Source organism: Ornithodoros turicata, chromosome 6 (genome assembly GCF_037126465.1).
Source record: "Ornithodoros turicata isolate Travis chromosome 6, ASM3712646v1, whole genome shotgun sequence".
Classification (NCBI taxonomy): domain Eukaryota; kingdom Metazoa; phylum Arthropoda; class Arachnida; order Ixodida; family Argasidae; genus Ornithodoros; species Ornithodoros turicata.
This window is the reverse complement of record NC_088206.1, coordinates 7441476-7459754: the sequence shown is the minus strand read 5'-3', so window position 1 is coordinate 7459754 and position 18279 is coordinate 7441476. Positions and strand designations below refer to the sequence as shown.

Genomic DNA, 18279 nt, shown 5'->3' with positions numbered 1-18279 from the left:
TCTGAGCTTCGACAGCTGGATGTGCGGTCCAGACAGGATTGTTGACAATGAGTCTGGAACGGGCTCTAGCAGGCATTATACAGCTTTATAGTCTTAAAGTTTAATTAATCGAGATAACTATACAACAGATTACGTTTCTTGTCTTTCTTTCATTCCGTGTTTGCGCCATGAGGCAACAGTGTGACTGCGAGTTTCTGTACCAGCATGGTTCAAGAGACGAGAGGGGGAAAAAAACGACTTGAGAGAGAGATCAGTGCTGAAAATTCGGTCACACGAGGCAGGACAGCAGCAGTGGGAATAGATCCCGCTAGCTCAAAGTCTTCAGCATGACGTCGGACTCACTGCCGACGAGCGATGCTGTTGTTCCGCCCACTCCTTTTACGTACTATTTGCGCAGCCATGTATTGTAAGGAAAGGTGGGAAGAAACGATGTTCCAACTGGAACACATGCTGACTTTGCCAAGCAGAAAAAGTATAACGTAAAGTGTAAGCAAACACACGCTTCACATATCTTACTTTATTACGTTGTGCTCGGTTTCACCATTATCAACACTCGTTTCAAACCCTGCATATTTTACTCGCATATTCCACGTCCTGTTAAGGCCTGTTCCGACATATAGCAGCGCACTAATATAGCGCGCTACAAAATAGCGCGCAAAAACAGCGCTTACTTTCATCGGACGGTTCTCACTTGCAAAGCGGCGCTAGCGCTATAATTTAGCGGAAGTTCGGTTGTCGTTTGCGGTCTCTCCCATCATGGCGCTTCTGGAGTTCGACAGCACGCGGACGAACAAGTTCCATCAATGGACTAAATAGAAAATTACCAGACATTTTGGATGACAAACTCATCAGTCCCAATGCGGTTGCCGTGCCGTGAAATGTGGAAGCAAAACAACTCCACGACTTCGGCGACGTCATCGCTGAAGGAACTCCTCGTTGGCCAACACGAATCTAGTGCTATTATTTTAGCACTAAAAAGGTTGGCACGAGCTCAACTCCTCAAGCGCTATTTTTTAGCGGTTTGCAGCACTGCGAGGGGGGAAATATAACGCTATTTTATAGCGCAATATAGCAAATCGTTATGTCGGAACAGGCCTTTACCTCTGTTTAGGAGCAAACGACCAAATTCTTATCTTTCTCATTGCTGGTTGATTATACCCTAGCGAATACAATTCTGAAACTGCGCATTTGCAGATACCTCACGGTCTTACAAGCGGGAGCTTCAAGAACTGCAGCTGGAGTCAACAAGGCACAGTCGAGTTGGAATACTTGGTGAAAGTTCCACGTGTCGACCACTGTCCATTGCAACCTCGACGAGAAGGTACGATATGTCAATGTATACCTATCTGCAAAATTATTACCGACCAGCAAATGAAGCGAAGGCACAGCTCTTGGCTACATCACCTCACAGTGCAACGCAAAATATTCGAGCTTTGCAAATAAAACCACAATCGTACTTGCAAATGAATACCTCTCCTTGAAAAATGCTGATGACCTTTCATTTCTGGAAGCGGGCTTCAGCTTGCGATAAAGTACTTTTGTCCGATATTAACGTGGGTTCAATCGAGGTGGTTTGTGCATTTTCTAGCGGAGGCAGGTACAAAATACTTCGTAGGAGACATGGCACTGGAAACAGCGAAAAGGTTACGACTTCGTTATTTGCACTCTGGATTTAATTTGGATAGATTGCCAAGCAGTCGTCAGGTACGAAAAAAATAAAAGTCACCAAAACGGTATGATAATTGATTATTTCCGTTCCTATTCCTCTGCCGTGATAGCAGAGAGTTTTAGCAAACTGTTAACGTCGCTTGCGTCGAACCGTATCAACCGGAACCAATCAGAGGATAAGATTTCGAGTCATACACGACTGTGATTGGCTCCGATAGGCACGATAACTTTACCAACGGTGTGCTAAAACTACCTAGTATCATCTGACTGAAAGAACTGTGCATGATAAAAATTCTGGTCATTCTAGTAGATGCGAGAGTGCAGAGAGTCTCCTAAACGTAGACAAACGCGCTGACGTAGCTATTTAGCTGACGAAGTTAGTTTCGCAGGCGACTGATAACGATAAACGCTATCTCTTTCATAGCAACGTGGAGGACAGGCGAAACCAACAGATAGGTTAAGCCCCGTGGAGGACAGGCGAAACCAACAGATAGGTTAAGCCCCCTGCTGCCTTTCAAGAACTGGACTGTAAAACACGTGCACATTTTTTCACATGCAGCCCCTGAACGTGGGCTGCATCAGACCGACAATAATACCTGTACACTTAGGAAACACGACTTTGCCGTCTAAAATTCAGCACTTGAAACTTACCCCCAACACGTTATAAACCATTCGACCCCAACCACATACTGCGAGCGACTAAAAACTTACCATCTTCTCATTGCAGACGACGTCCACTGTTCGTGTCCACCCTTCGAGTGCTTGTGCCGGCGAAGTCCAGCTTTACCGACCACTACAACTACGTCCATTCTGAAGCACACATGCGAGTCTCCTTCGCAGTTTTCATCATCTTCCTTCGGCACATCGCCTAGCTATTCTTCCCCGCCTTGCCAAGACTACAGTCAAGCCGCCGACCCTTCCAGTATGGCGAACATGATGTCGTCTGCGATCGAAATGCATGCGGACTCGGTGTTCCACATCATAGACAAAATCCTTTCGGTAGACACAAACAGCGAGACGTCGCTGAGCGATACGCCGTCGAACGAAAGTAAAAACACTTACGAAATGTCCTGCTGCTATGGTTCCCAGAATTACACCAACTGCCAAGTCAAAGCAGACGTCTACCAGGAAACGGATAGTTCGTGCAGTTACGAAGATGGCACGAGTCAGTGCCGTTTCTTTAACAAGCAGACGACACTGGAGCACGCGAACGCGTTCACGACGACAGAGCGCAAAGATGACACGACAAAATCGCAGACGCATTCAGAAGAAGATTACGTACTCACTTCCTTGGACGACCCTGATATCTCGCAACGATTCTTCGCAGCTATCGATAATATCTTGCAAGACTACGGGGCTTCAGAAAGTTCGACGTCAAATAGCAGGAGCAACTGCGCAGCACAGCAGGGAACGCCGTCTTGCTTATACGAAGAAGGTGGCTACGTGCAGTACCCTATCCCAAATATTTACAACCACCATCGAGCAGTGTACGAAGAGCGAGTCAAACATGAGTACATCGACATTGAAGATGCCCGGATGATGTCGTGCTATTTCCAGACTGAGTTCGAGCCGTGCAAAGTCACCGCTCACCATAGGCAAGTTCGTTCGGCGCATTGTGAACCAGCTCCGTATTCTGTGAAACAGTTATAGACACTGACTGTGTGATCGTGTGCAAGTAGTCAAATTGATGGATCTCTCCAATGCTGTTAAGTTTCGAAGTTTTAGACGCGGTTTCACTCGCTGATCCCTGTCCACCAGTGTTATTTTGCGTTGCACCCACTGTTGTAAATAATATACTGTGTCGACAATGTGGTCTGCGTTTCTGCCTTTAGGTTGTACGTTGGGGCTGGGCATATAATACAAGCTCCTTTACAGGTTCCTGTCTCTATACAGTCGACCATATATGTTTCGAAATTATCTAACTCAGTACCACGAGCGTTAGAAGTCGTGGTAAGTACTAGTAGATCAACAGACGCGACCGGTACCAACCTCTGCACTGTGCTGGAAAAAAGTTAATGGAACATGGAGTGGCGCCGTCTGAAGTACCTGGATTACTCTTATTCCATTAATAACATCACTAAAGCAAGGGACTTCAACTATGGTCCACCCAGGGATTTTCCCAGCACCCCTCCGAATGCCCCCCCCCTACATATATATGTACTTTTCCCTTGTTCTCCTTACATTTGTTTCCCTTACATACTTCACTGACTTTGCACTGGGCTTTCAGTGGTGAGTCGCACACCCTGACGGGAGGAATCACGTGCTACGTGACCTTCTGCTGCCTGCGTACCGCTGACGATAGCAGTACGCAGGCAGGCAACGTTTGAGCGGGTGGCGTCAGAAGGTCACGTGGCACGTGATGTCTTCCCGTCAGGGTGAGTGACTCACCACTGAAACTGACTCACCAGTGCAAAGCCAGTAAAGTATTAAAAGTAGAAAATTAGCCGAGGCTCTTTGGCTGCACGTGGAGTATGTGTTTGTAAGTGTTCAACGTCGCCACACCAGCAATGGACAGAACTTCCTTTTTTACAAGTATCTGTCCAATACCGCATACAAGATGCGCACCGCGTGAATGAGCGGGAGGCGGTCATTATTTAAATAAAAATTCAAATGAGTTTCGTGAAAAAAGCTAAAGCAGGGCGCCGTCGGCATTAAAATGGGTACTACCCCTTCTGGAGCCTTCAGTAGATACCTTTTAGAGAAAAATCTGCCACAGAAGCGGGTCATTTGTTGCAGTAATAAATTGGTTTCGGTTTACATATTTTTGTCGCGGCTGGTCGCGGTGAAGCGTCCCTGAGCGACCCCTGGTTTGCCAATTCCGAACGATGCGCAGCTACCCAGAGCTGACGAGCCGCAAACACGGCGAAACACGTCTCCTCTGGTGCTGTCGCATCGTTCCATGAGCATCCATATAGTTAGATATGCGCTGTAGTCTTGGCAAGGCGGGGAGGAATGGCTAGGCGATGTGCCGATATAGGTACAGATACGCCGCGCGAGCGCCCGCCCGCAACGGTAGAAAGGGTGCTTGGAGGTCACCGGAGGCACGCTTTCCGGCACCGTCCAAGCAGTGCCGCCAGTGACCACCAGGCGGAGGCGGAGCAGTTCCGCCGGGCGCGGAAAGTAGACACCGGTCCTAATCAGAAGGTATTCTACGTAACTGGACTACTAAAGTTGCTCTATCTTAAAAACTTCTTTTAGTACCTTCGTGTCTCACAAACACTGACGAACATTTAGTACTTTTACTCAGTTCGTAAGTTACTGCAAGATACTTCATTTTCCTTTTTTTTTTTTGTCTGTGTGTGTGTGGGGGGGGGGGGGGGCACGAAGGACGACAACTATTAAACTTACGCAGCAAGGAGGGGAGCATTCTCCCGCAAAGGTATCGGGGAAAAGAAAAGTATCCGAACGAGTATCTGTCTCCATTGTTCCTATTCGTTTGAAAGCAAATTTTAAGAATTGAAACTGGTTACAATAGCAAGTAACTTTCGTGAGTATTTAGTATTCCACTCAGTTACTTATTTGCCTGGTTCTCAGTAACCAAAGGTTTTTTTTTTTTTTTTTTTCGAGTAAGTATCTTGTACCAGCCTGAAGGTATGGTATCAAGGTGAGAAGACACAAAATTTCATTTTTTTTTCGGGTGTGCAGACTTAGTACAAGTTACACCACCCTTTCACTCTGAGCAACAGTTTTGTACACGTATATAACCAATGACTCAAATCACACACACACACGTTTTTGATTACAAACTTTAATATAAAATGCGACAAATCTACAACTACAGAATCCTATCTTGACTAAGAATCACATTCAATTCATTTTTACGAAAGTACCGTTTGGAACAGTTCGGCACCAGCCGTGCAGCAAGAACTGAACCGCGATCATAATAGAACTCACAACTGATACCACAATTCACGTCACGGGAAAAATGTGGAAAACACATCCCTCACCACGTGGGTCATAGAGCTACCTAAGTTGGAACACGACCAAGAATACTCTGGATACTTTGCTTCATATTTCTAAAAAATAGCTAGTCACACATTGATACAGATTTGAAACTATAGAACGGATCCTATATAGAGCTCTGTCATACTTCTACATATTTTCTACCTTCTGAATTAAATTAGATTATAAAAAAAACTCAAACCTTTTTATACACATATTATACATTTTATTTACAGTATTAAGAGTATAAAACTGCAGCTAACACATGCACGCACACAAAGGCAGAACCTAGTATGTATTCATCACACAATTATTCTGGCAACAGTGCAGTTGTCGAACAAATTTACAGCAATGACTATGAGGAATAGTAAGGGTATTTTGTGCGTGTCGTTTTGATTGGTGATTTTTTCACAACTGTAGTCTAGTCCACTACACCAATGAAATGCACGTCTGCACGGTCACTTCAGTGCACGCGACAGCACACGTATCACATGCGAAAACACGACACTAATACCACACAGTTTCCCCCCAAACTAAATAACGCGCAAAATCACACCAAAACCAAGTGTTCAAAAAAATTTAAAAGAGAATGGGAGAAAGATACAAATTATCGTACAGCGTGATCAAAAGATGAGACTTCCCCTAGCACTGCCAACGGGAAACAAAAAGTCACATTAGGAGGTGGAATAACGAGTATTTTGACCAATGTCATATTGAGAACAACTATACAGCCGGGGGGGGGGGGGGGGGAGCATTATTAGCTACAAACTGAGGAAAATAAAAGTAGAGGTTGCATAGCTTCATTCACACCTCAGAATTTGTTCCTCGAGGAAGATGGCGAGAGCCCCGAAATAATTTCGCAGTTCATAAGCACCTACGGGCAAAATCCCCAAACCGAGGACGTAGAGACGGGAATCTGTGACAACGCCTATGAAATGCAAGAAACAGAAAGAAGGCAGAGCAGGTACATAGGTGTTCAAAACACGCTCGCTGCAGAAACCGCACGGTTGTCTCCTATTGTATCACACAGCTCCAGTGTTGACAGATAATTTCAAGATTCCATTTGCTCGAGCCTTCAGCATTTAGCAACTGGTAGCTCTCGGACACACCCAGTATCCGAAACGGCCTCGTTGTACATCAGAATGAAGGCTACTGAGGGGGGCGGCAATCTCCGTCCAACACACAACTTCGGTGCCACTGCTTATTATGGTCCTCCGCCAGTGAGAAAATTTTGCGCAACCATTTCCATTTTCTCAGGACGTCCTTTCTTCAGAGGTGCCAGCTTGGTCCTCCTGGGAAGTTGACATTTCGGCCGTCGCCTGCAGCGAGCTGAGTGCCTTGAGTGACTGTCGCCTCTGCTGCTCCCTGCGGACGGCTGCCTCTTTGTCCCAGGGCTTGGCCTTGATGCGGTAGAAACGGGTTCCAACAGCCACTCTGTACCTATTTTGGGGCTGATAAAAAAAAAAGAAGCGCGTGGCACACCGTTGTTACAGAGGGTGAATGAAGTCGGGTGGTGCAGTCCAAAGATCGACGTTTACTTGCACAATTAATGGGTCGCAAACACTGTTGCACGAGTAGAGCCTGAAGTTTTTGGGAAATTTTTTTTTTCCCCCCAGTTCGGGGGGTAAAAATCGGGGGAATCAACGTGTGCTCTAAATTCATGCGAATTCGTGCGGAAAAACTTCCAGTATGCTAAATTCGGCAAGAAATCTGGCTCGGTTACTCAAACGAACTGGACTGGTTTGGGACAAACAGTGATGTAATTGTGTTTGCTGCAAAACAAGTTAGTGTTCATTCCTACACGTTTCAGTGAGGGCAATTTGCCAGGTAAAAATGGGGTTTCATCCTAAAGAGGCAACCTTCAATTCGGGGTGCAAATTCTGGGCAGAAAAGGAATTAAACCCGAAAACTTCAGGCTCTCTGCATGAGTAATGCACGACAGTTTTAGACAAAGGCTCATAAGGCATGGCTAACAGACTCCTGAATGCAGGCCTAGCCAGCAGGGAATACTGTAGTACAGCATCACAGTGATGCAAAATGTAGCAGCAGCAGTTCTTTCACTTACAAGCACCAGCACACAACAACGGCACTCAAAATGTTTTACGAAAGAGGTGCTTACCTTTTTCGCTTGGCAGTATTCCTTCTCCACCACTTCTGCAAGTACCCACCCTTTTCGGGTACACCCAGGACCTTAACAGAAAACATGCGCAACTTTTTGGCAACTGGCTTTTGGCAACAGGCTTGCCTCAAATGCTCTCAAAGTCCCTATTTTAGGACCCAGTGAAGAAACCAACCTGGCCTCAGTCCCAAGGTTTCAAGGCACTCAGTGTGTAGAAAGTGCAGAACAGGGCCCAGTACAAAGAGTACATAATTTTGGTGGCCCTCATCGTAGCATAGCAGCACCACATCCCCTACATTGCACCTGAACATAAACATATCTCAAGTCAGTAAAGGAACACAGTACAGATATGAACTCACTGCAGCAAGCACGTAGTTCATGGGCCACAACTCACGTTAAAATCGAAACCTTGTCGGCTGGAATTGGGGGTGCCTGAGCTCCTGACACATCAGACATCTCCATCTGAATAAAAATTATTGCAAAGAAGTACTTGAGATACACACATCATGTTTGTCATGGGGGGGGGGATAACCGGGCGGAATCGGGTTTAACCCGAAAAAGTCACTCCCTAATTATAAACAGGCCTTAAATGACAGTAGAAGATGACATATAATTAGACCCTGATGTTTTAGGGTTAAACCCGATTTTTCCCCGAATTTGCACCCCAAATTGAGGTTCACCTATCTAGGGTTAAACCCGATTTCTACCTGCAAAACTGCACCTAGGCTAGGCACCTCAAGGAATCGACATACTAGTTTCTCACAAAATATGCGACTGCCCCTTACTTCTGGCACTCTGGATAAACGGTACAGTGAACGTTTATTCTACAATAATTCCCGATTTCTCCCCGAACTCAGTCTGATGGTAATTTTTCTGCCCGAATTTGCATGAATTTTCGACATCAATTTATTGACCCGATTTCTACCCCCCGAATTCGGAAAAATATAAAACCCGAAAACTTCAGGGTCTACATATAATCCACAGAAGAAAAAAACAAGAAGAAAACCAAGCAGGTCCAAAATCTAAAATGCAACAACAGAAAGTGATCACATGATGGTTGCAGAGAAGTGCTGTCCACCATGATGCAGCTAGGCACCTTTCACCAAGCTTCTCTTTTTGGGCACAAGTGTACCGTACTACATGCGATTTTCAGTGCATATTTTGAGTGAAAAAGTGCACACTGGAACAACGAAAAGACTGCACCCGCTTGACATACTTTAAGCCGCTCTGAAGATGCCAAGCTTGCCAGAGATAACCCCCAAAGTGCATTAGTACTTACAATTTTCTGTTGCAGTTTGGAAACTTCCTGTTCTTTGTACTGAAGTTGCTGCATGAACATAAGCCATTATGTGAGACATTAACCGAGAAGACCTTCACATCTACGGTAACCTACATTTCGCAGCTCCGAGACGGGGTCCAACATAGGCAGCTTTACAGTAGATTCCCTGCATAACATAGCAAGAAATGAGCAAAGACAGTGCAAGAACACTGACTGAACCAGGCTGTCAACTAACAGGTGCTTACATCATGCTAGTGGCAGTGAGAGTGTCCATACGAGACTGCGAGAGCACAGAAACATCCCTGCACAAAGAAAAAAAAAATCACAGTGGTGAGAGCCACTATTTGGTGCTTAGAAATGCATACTCAGCACATGATAATATAGCCTGAGGCATACGGGGAACCAGCAATGAAACACGAGGGCCTTTATTCTGCAAACGGGGATGTACGTTGCGTGTTACTGCCCAAATTCATGGCGTGTAGAACATGCACATTTATGTGAGGGTGGCTTCTAAAACGCACTTGTCTTCAGACGCAAAGTCTTCAGAAGTGCTAAAATAGTACACGCATTACATAGGCAAGTCAAGATACGACACGGTCCACAATAGTTTCCCAATGTATATAACTCCAACTTACACAGTTGTCTCACGCCCCAAATTATTATTTATCATATACTTCTTCGTAAGTAAATGTAGAGTAATAACGTGGGGATATTGTGCAGGTTGCCATTTCTAGTTTGTGTAAGGCACGTCAAGCAAGCTGCCTCATGCTATAAATGCAATTAATTGAATTAATAAAATTAATGTAAATAATTCATAATTACTATAGTTAATTCAATTCACTCATGCTACAAGCAGAATACAAGGCGCCAAACTCGAGACCAAAAGCAACATACAGCAATGGAGTGACTTTTGAGATTCCCTCGTATGACAAATTTTCACAATCCTGCTGTCCCAATGTTGCTTCTTGACCTAAAAACAAAAAAAGGAGTGAGAAATGTAAAGGGATGGGAACAAGATAACCACTACTAATGACTGAATCAATGAATCCACCAATTCACAAAAAATCCAGATTCACCACATACCTGGTTCCTTTTCACTGCAAACTGCAAGCTCATTTTCCCGATTCTGTGACTCTTCTCGTGAATCAACATTATCTTGCACTGTTCTGTTTAAGGCTTCTTGTAAGGCTTTCTAGAAACATGAAAGAATGCAACAAACACGGTGATGGTCAAAGTAATTGCTAGCCCTTGTCAGTAGAAGGTCAGGTTCCGTTACAGTAAAATGTCTTCACTGCACATTTGAAGCACATACACAAGGAATATGGCTTGTATTTCTACAGGCCACTAAAACACATCCTCATCTATTGCACTGTATAGTGAACTGTTCAGGCTTGCAGTGGACTTGGCAAGGCTTGTATATAGCAGTCAGTAAAGGTTGCACAACTGGATTGAAATGAGCACTAACTGGCAGAAACCAGCCCTAATGGCATAAATACTTCTATTAGGACATGAGAGGGCTGAACACATGTGCATCAAGCATCATGTATGCTATGCCTACTATGAGATTATGTGATAAAAAAGCTTTTTTTTTGTATGGAGGAATTATGAGACTGACATTCTTTCCCATAGAGGCTCAGTCTTAGAATGATTTGGAAGGCACACCTCATGATCAGCTTGGAGTTGACTTATCCGCGCTTCAAAATCTTGCTTCAGCAATGTTATCTCAGACTGATGTTTTTCCTGTTCCTGCAGAAGCACCTGGGCGAGATCATCTTCCTTGTGTGAATCATCCTGTGAAGTTTCCATGTCACTGGGCTTGTCGTGCATCCCTTCCTGTCAAGAGTACACCACTTTGCTCCATCAACATCACCAGACAGGGTCTTTATTCAACGTAAGTGGAAAATGTAATTTTGAAAAATTAAAGATGCACTAAAGTCCAAAAAACTGTGGAATGAGCGATGCAGTGCCGTGGAATGAGCGTTGACGTCCCTTTAAATGCATCAATAAAAATAAGACAGCAAGAAGCACATTGCAACCTTAAAAATTCACGCTTTGTCGAGACCTTCAAGTACCTGCAGGAACGAATATTACAAGCAAGTTATAAAAAAACGATGTTACCTTAAGTTCAGACAATTTGGCCTCCCAGTCTCTTTGGCACTGCAACCGAGTGGCCTCCCGCACTTCCGCAAGCATCGTTTCATGTTGCAACCGAAGACTGTCAAGTGTAGGGAGATGTTACAATCACAATTCACAACCGACACTCCAGCGCTTAAAAAAAAAAAAAGAAAAAGTGATGCCCGACCCTTTGAGTTCTTGTTCATGGTTGCCGTCAAGTTCCTGCACCAACCGACTCTCTCGCTCCGAACAGAGCTGCTCCCAGTGAGCCTGAAGTTGGGCTTTCTCCTCCACGAAGCGCAACGTCAGGGACTCCTCCAGGTCCTGCTTCTCCCGACACAGCATCTGGATTTGGCGATCTTTCTCGCGCAGGCACTGCGATTGGTCGAATCGGAAGGATCAGAAACCACTTCCACCTATCGCAACGCGCATTCACCTCATCCAATTCCTGCACAACTTCTTCGTGATCTTTCTTGAGGTTCATCAGCTTCTCCATCGCAGCTTCCAGTTCCAATTCGTGCTCCAGGGTCATCTTGGCAACCAGGGCCTCCCGTTCCTCGTTCATATTGCTTTGGAGCTACGTAGCGTCAAAACGAAGCGAGTTTTAGGTTAATAAAAGAGCTCCAATCAATGTCGGCAGCCGTTATATATCAGTGAGGCCCCAGGTTTTCCGCGATTTCGCGGAATCTGGAATTCGTCGCAGAATCTTTAGTCTGGCACGGAGTTACGCAGAATCCCTTATTTTTAGGGGGTGTGTGGACATTAGAGTTCTCGAATCTGAATCGAATATCAATCACTCAAGGTATTAGATTTGTGCATCGACACGCGAATCGAATACCCAGTATTGCGAATATCAGAACGTTCGCCGAATATGAACGACACCTCCCGAAAGTGTGCTTCACCTGACGCCTTCCTGCGCGAGGTGAAGCCAGCCTTACGAAATTGCCCAAGCTGCAGGACCGACACAGACAGACAGATTGTAGTTTAGCTTAAGATAACGTTATCGCAGGTTTATTGTGCGATACCGTGCATGGAATGCTAAGCCACAACAGTGCTTTGAATAAATAATTTTATAAAAAATATTTTTTTGTTCCCACATTTGCCAAGAAAATGAAGTGTTTCCCGTTCCAAGCAGACGTTGAACTCCTAGCCGCAGAATATCGCGGAATTTACAAGTCGGTACCGCAGAATTTTGAATTTGCCGCGGCAGGAAACCAGGGGCCTTATGTAACAGCCACGCGCAAGCGTGAATTACATTTCCGAGTGCAGAATCCGAATCGTGCTTTAAGCTGTCCATCATCTGCGAGAGTTCTCTGAGCTTCTCCTGGTACATTTCCACCTCATTGTGGGCATCTTCCAGCTTCTTCTCTTCCACTTCCAGCTGATTTTGGCACTTGCTCTGCATTGCCTCGTATGCGTGCTGCATGTCTGCCAAGGCAGACTCAACTGCCCTTCTCTGAAAAGCGTACAGTGAGCCACAGTTAGCAGAAACAATGTTGCATCAATGCTTTCGTTTTGTTTGAAAAGCGCTGTATCAAGTTGTTCTCTCTTGTTGTTGTTGTTGTGGACATTACAGTGGTCTTAACTTATTAGACTTACTAATAGACTAGACTACTAGACTTACACCGGTACGCCAGTGCAGTCTACTATCAAATTTTTCAAACTTGGTAAATTGGCAAACTTGGCTTGCAATTTGTAAAAATTTGCTAAAAAGTCTGAGATGTCATTACATTGTTTTTTTCTGGTTAATTCATTTTGAGAGCAATATCAACTGCCCTTATACTGCCAGTGTAATGTGCATATTTTCATCATAACCAATTAAGAAACAGAAAAGTTTTGTGCTCATCCTTGCATTCCCCCTTAAGTGTACCTTAAATATTGGGTTCCAATTTCCCCACACGTACTGAATGCACCCTCTCAATGCCTCTTTTTTTTTAGTAAAAAATGTGCGTCTGATACTACGCAAGTAAATACGGTACCAGAATCCCCCAACACATTACACTTAGAGCCTGAAGTTTTCGGGAAATACTTTTTTCCCAATTTGGGGGGGGGGGGGGGTTAAAATCTGGTAAATAAACATGTGCACTAAATTCGTGCGAATTCGGGCAAAAAAACTTCCATTACGCTAAAATCGGGGAGAAATCGGGCTCAGTTATTCAAACTAACTGTAGCGGTTTGGTACAAACGGTGATGTAACTGCATTTTTCTGCTAAACAAGTAAGTTGGTGCATTCCTACAGACATCCCAGAGAGGGCAATTTGCCTGGTAAAAATCGGGTTTCACCCTAAAGAGGCAACCCTTCAATTCGGGATGCAAATTCGGGGAAAAGAATCGGGTAGAACCCTAAAACTTCAGGCTCCAATTATACTCGCACTTACCTTGCTGTCCTCAACATCGTCCTGCATGCCAGCAATTACCCCGTTGAAACGCTCCGCAAAACCTCTGATCTGATCCACAATGAAGCGATGGGCCCTCTCCAGGTCCTCGCGGAGACTCTTGAGGTCGCTCCGCATCTGCGACTGCGTCACGCACACCATGGCCCGCAGCCCTAGGGCCACCCCTCTCAGCCTTCGCAGCTGCTCGTAGTTTTGCTGCAGCTCTCCCTGCTGGGAGTATGTCAACACTGAAGGCATCCACAAACACTCGGGGCACCCAAGAGTAAAGAGAAATGACAACACACACAAAGACCGCGTGCAAACACAACTACCATACCTCGGCCTCCGCGAGGTTTTCATTCTTCTCTTCGAGCTGTTGTTGTAGTTCCGCCACAATCACGTGGTGGCTCTTTGTGAGAGATCCGTTATTCCGTACCGTTGTGCCGTTGCTGTCGGAATAAGACGAAGGCATGGACTCGTCGATGTAGAAGTCCGCAGTCATGAAGTCCTGCGACGTATTGCCCTGCGACGGATGGTGCGAAACGAGTTGTAACTGCGGCTGGCAAATGAAAAGCGACGGTTAAGAGTGTTTCTTGGCACCGTTACGAATTCAAGTCAAGGCCATTTATTTTCCTCATCAGATGAAGGCATTGCGGGTACATGGTGTAGGTCACTACAATTTCCAGCGACAATGCCTTCCAACAACTCACCAGAGAGTCGGGGGACTGCGTTGTCATTGGATCTCCCTGGCCAGCAGCGACGGCGTAGGACGTGGCACTGTCGGACTCTGGAGCAACGGAGAGACGATGGCCAACAGTTTCTCGGGGTTCTCCGCCTCCCAGGCTCCTCTCTGCCGCAGCATTAATCCCGTCAGGTGCGGCCGCTGAAGGGACTTCGCTGACTTCCTCGAATTCCTCGTCCGACTCTATGTTCTTCGGCGTTTTGTCTCGATCCTGTCCACAGGCTGGCTGTGATCCATCCATTTCTTTTTTCTGCAAATGAATGCCAAAGTAATGTAACACATTTAGAGCCTGAAGTTGCCGGGAAATAATTTTTTTTTTGTAAATTCGGGGCGTAAAAAATCGGGTAAATAAACGTGCGCTCTAAATTCGTGCGAATTTGGGTGGAAAAACTTCCAGTATGCTAAATTCGGAGAGAAATCGGTCTCAGCTACTCAAACTGACAGTACTGGTTTGGTACAAGCGGTGATGTAACCACATTTGCTGTCAAACAAGTTAGCGTTTGTTCCTACAGATGTCTCAGTGAGGGTAATTTGCCGGGTAAAAATCGGGTTTCGCCCTAATCAGGCACCCTTCAATTGGAGTGCAAAATCTGGGGAACAATCTGGTTGAACCCCAAAATCTCAGGCTCTAAACATATTTTTAAACAGTTTTGCTAGCTGTTTTGTTGTTAAACAGTATATTTAAACAAACCGCTACCGCCCTCATTCGGCAATGCAGTACGACGATACTTTCCCACAACAACGAGCATGTTTCTAACCTCCGACCCCGAAAGAGCTCCCTCTTGGCCAGAAAAACTCCTGTCCTGTAGAGCGGCCTTGTGGTCACTGTCATCCAGAGTGGTGTCCATCTTTGTTGTTGTGACGGACGACTTTGAGGACATCTCCGCTGCCTGCTGCGAGGGGGCGCCACTGGTGCAGGAACTGTTGGGCGACTGGGCAAATGCTCTGGGCATGTCAGGGGGCTGGACCACGTCCAACCATTCAGACATCTCGGGGAGAGCTTCCCTCAGAAAATCGATATCACTCATGGCCAGCATTGGCAACTTGTCGTCGAAAGGGCCGGGGTCTTGTGTCTGAACAATAAATGTTTGTAGTTTCATAACCACGGAATGAGCAACATAATAAAGATCAATACAAACAGTTTATGTGAACATTCAAGCAGACCAATACAAAGTAACAGCATCCATTCAACGTGGTGATTTTAATTATTAGATGATTCGATTAGACTATTTTATCGTCCATGCAGTTCCTGTTTGATCATCCTGGTGATGTTGATGTTGGTCTGTGAAAGAGACGAGCCTCATCGCAGAAGTTGAAGAACAATATGCATATCCAGAAGGTGCTGTAACATCTAGACATTGGTACTGGAGTCTTTCTGGGGTTTCAGAGCAAAGGGCCGATACTATATGATACTGAGTGCGGTATTGGTGGAAATGAGTAACGTTGATGACATAAACAACGAGATTTGGCCGAGGCAGACCAACAATTAGGGACGACACAGACAAGTAAGCCTCAAACGCCCAGAAATTAACGAATGCAAACAACTCAGGGAAAAGAGGTGCTGACGCCAGGAATCGAACCTGGGTCTTCCGAGCCGGAAATCAGAAGACCCAGGTTCGATTCCTGGCGTCAGCACCTCTTTTCCCTGAGTTGTTTGCATGCGTTGATGACATTTGAATCCCCACTAGCCTCTAAGCAAGGCCCCAGTCATGACAATACATGCAGCTGTGAAATTTTGAAATATGCACCTCCGATTTATTTACGTGTATCTGACAAATTATTTATGCAAATAAATACTCAAGAACAGTGTGTAAATACAAACAAAAATGCATTTTTCTGGGCTGTATTAAAATACGAGATCCCACCCAAGATCAAAATATAAATACGCATATTTATGTTTTAAATACAACGTATTTAAACACTGCCCATCCCTGTGCCATACGCTGTGCATGTCTCCCAGTTTGCTTACCGCAAACGATGGCGGGATGTCGCTTAGCCCCGGAAATAAGGTGCTGAGGAAGTGGCTGGAAATTTGCGAGTTGAACTCCTGCCTGTTTCGAAGTTCGGTGTTGAGGAGTTCTCTGCACTGCCCGGATATATTTTTCGCCCACTAGAACGGAACGGAGAGAGAGAGGGCGCGGAAATGTGATCGCCTTCAATGCAACACACATCACAGAAAAAATTGAAAGGTCCACGATACGATAGTTGTTCGCGGCACGAAACTGCAAGAAAGTGCCAACCTCGAGAAAGACGACCGAGAAACTCCGCCGCCGCACGACTTCAACGACGGCCCGAACGTAGATGCCCGGGGCCATGTGGATCTGCCGACAGAGTTCCAGGTACCTGTGCAGCCGTTTCATGTTCTCGTGGTTGAAGACCAACTTCCGGCTCACTTCCGAGATCGAAGTTTCTACGTAGATTATCCAGCTGCGCAAAAGGGGGGTAAATATTCAACACGAACCTAGGAAGCAATGTTGGCGACTGCAGCAACAAGAGCTCACCGTAGCCTCGTCTTGAGGTTAGTGGACAGTTCGTCTTTCGCAGCAGCGCATCTACGCTGGATATCCCTGAGCTGCCTGTGGTTGTCTACCATAATTTGAAGCTGTTTTGCGTGACTCGAGCACAGGTCTGGGAAGATGCTCGGGTCTTTTAAGTGCGAGGCCCGAGACTGGTTCTGAAGGAATGCCTAGAACAACAACACCACGTGCCCTTAATAGAATACTACGCTCTTTATGAAAGGCACGAGAGAAGGCAAAGAAACAACCACTACCTGTGCCAATTCCTGTTGATCCTGGACTAGCCTCTGAGCTTTGTGCATCAGATCTTCTAGCCCAAATAATCTCTCTTCTAATCCCTTTATTTCCTTCATGTTGGAGTTATCGGCTGCGCTCAGAGCTGCTTGCACTTCACCTTGCAGACTCTCCAGTGTCCCCTGGTTTAACTGCGAGATTTAAAAAAAATCTTAAAAACCTGTCACAAGAGAGGACCTAGGCATCTAGCCGTATCAGAAGTGTTCTAACCACCTGCTTCAAGCCACGGTTACACTGTTCTGCCATTTGGTCCAAGCTGCTCTGAGCATCCTGAAATAGCCGTCATGGTAAGTAACGTGCCAGGCATCGAGCGCGTAGTACTTTACCTTCGAGCTGATCCATTCGAGGAGGGACGGAGAAGGGACGTTGACTGTCGGCCTTGTGTTCCGAGAGAGCAGTGCCGGGAGGATGGGAATTTTGCCGAGCAATTTCAGATCTTCACTGAAACTGCGCGAGAAATTGAAAAAAAAAAATCGATCTTGGGCAATACCCGTAGTGTACAACAGCACTGGGAACAAAAACTTATGGTTGCAATGACTTCCTATTCGAGCTGCTTGCAAAATTAATAATATACTGGAAAAAAGTACCGTACTCAGGATATGCAATGTTTCCAGATGTTCATAAATCCATGCACGCATACCATGATTGCGGGACATGCACAAAAACGTTTTTGCAGCTCTTTACCATGTATGACACTTACCATGTATCATAATATATCATAGCATAACACTTAGCATATCACTGTATGATACTTCATAAGAGTGCTGGATTTATCATGAGACACGGTATAAAGTATGCCAAAGAGCCCAGCTCATAGCAAGTCACAGGGAACCTGACATTCAAGTTCTTTCCCCTCATTGCCATTTGTTTGGAGCATGAGACAACAGTAGACAGTTTCACCTTGAATGTAGATATCACTCTGAAAGTACGGCTGTGCATTCATGTCAAGGGAAATCTAAAAAAGTTCAGTGATACACCCCACACAGAAGAAATACAATTCGAGACACATCCAGAAGGGTGGGTTACCTATCAAGTAAAGCCGAGTAGTCCGAGTGCGACAGAAGAAAATTTTGAAACTCCTGTTCAACTGCAGATGCCCTATTACGGAAAGCTCTGCAAGAGAAAAGACAATTAACCTTATATTAATTATATATTAATTATATTAATATAAATAGTGTACGACATTATATAATAATAATATATTATAAAACATAATTAATATAAAGCCA

General features: G+C 45.2%; 3 protein-coding genes across 8 annotated transcripts in view; 1 reads left to right on the top strand and 2 right to left on the bottom strand.

The window, feature by feature from the left end:
* The window catches only part of LOC135398980 (lysosomal alpha-mannosidase-like), a 98196-nt gene extending 95014 nt beyond the window's left edge, over positions 1-3182 (bottom strand). For 2 of the 3 annotated variants that reach the window (XM_064630586.1, XM_064630588.1), the window contains exon 1: positions 2380-2926. In XM_064630586.1, coding sequence (XP_064486656.1) covers positions 2380-2382 — 3 coding nt within the window. In that variant the 5' untranslated portion in view covers positions 2383-2926. Of the gene's footprint in view, positions 1-2379; positions 2927-2954 lie in introns of those variants that run through there. The other variant, XM_064630587.1, reaches the window with a different exon arrangement.
* The window catches only part of LOC135398981 (uncharacterized), a 38002-nt gene extending 34522 nt beyond the window's left edge, over positions 1-3480 (top strand). Inside the window, exons 5-6 of the mRNA XM_064630589.1 lie at positions 1195-1321; positions 2396-3480. Coding sequence (XP_064486659.1) covers positions 1195-1321; positions 2396-3318 — 1050 coding nt within the window. The 3' untranslated portion in view covers positions 3319-3480. The remainder of the gene's footprint in view (positions 1-1194; positions 1322-2395) is intronic.
* Positions 3481-6171: 2691 nt separating this feature from the next.
* LOC135398975 (RB1-inducible coiled-coil protein 1-like) overlaps positions 6172-18279 on the bottom strand; it is a 54521-nt gene continuing 42413 nt past the window's right edge. For 2 of the 4 annotated variants that reach the window (XM_064630579.1, XM_064630578.1), the window contains 25 exons: positions 18077-18163; positions 17377-17497; positions 17264-17320; positions 17011-17181; positions 16742-16926; positions 16481-16667; positions 16210-16350; positions 14999-15313; positions 14209-14490; positions 13836-14057; positions 13502-13729; positions 12379-12579; positions 11560-11700; positions 11311-11498; positions 11127-11223; positions 10671-10841; positions 10092-10200; positions 9903-9978; positions 9254-9310; positions 9123-9174; positions 9009-9056; positions 8124-8191; positions 7905-8032; positions 7730-7800; positions 6172-7061 (listed from right to left, as the gene is read on the bottom strand). In XM_064630579.1, coding sequence (XP_064486649.1) covers positions 6864-7061; positions 7730-7800; positions 7905-8032; positions 8124-8191; positions 9009-9056; positions 9123-9174; positions 9254-9310; positions 9903-9978; positions 10092-10200; positions 10671-10841; positions 11127-11223; positions 11311-11498; positions 11560-11700; positions 12379-12579; positions 13502-13729; positions 13836-14057; positions 14209-14490; positions 14999-15313; positions 16210-16350; positions 16481-16667; positions 16742-16926; positions 17011-17181; positions 17264-17320; positions 17377-17497; positions 18077-18163 — 3601 coding nt within the window. In that variant the 3' untranslated portion in view covers positions 6172-6863. The remainder of the gene's footprint in view (positions 7062-7729; positions 7801-7904; positions 8033-8123; positions 8192-9008; positions 9057-9122; positions 9175-9253; positions 9311-9902; positions 9979-10091; positions 10201-10670; positions 10842-11126; positions 11224-11310; positions 11499-11559; positions 11701-12378; positions 12580-13501; positions 13730-13835; positions 14058-14208; positions 14491-14998; positions 15314-16209; positions 16351-16480; positions 16668-16741; positions 16927-17010; positions 17182-17263; positions 17321-17376; positions 17498-18076; positions 18164-18279) is intronic. The other 2 variants (XM_064630580.1, XM_064630581.1) reach the window with 2 other exon arrangements.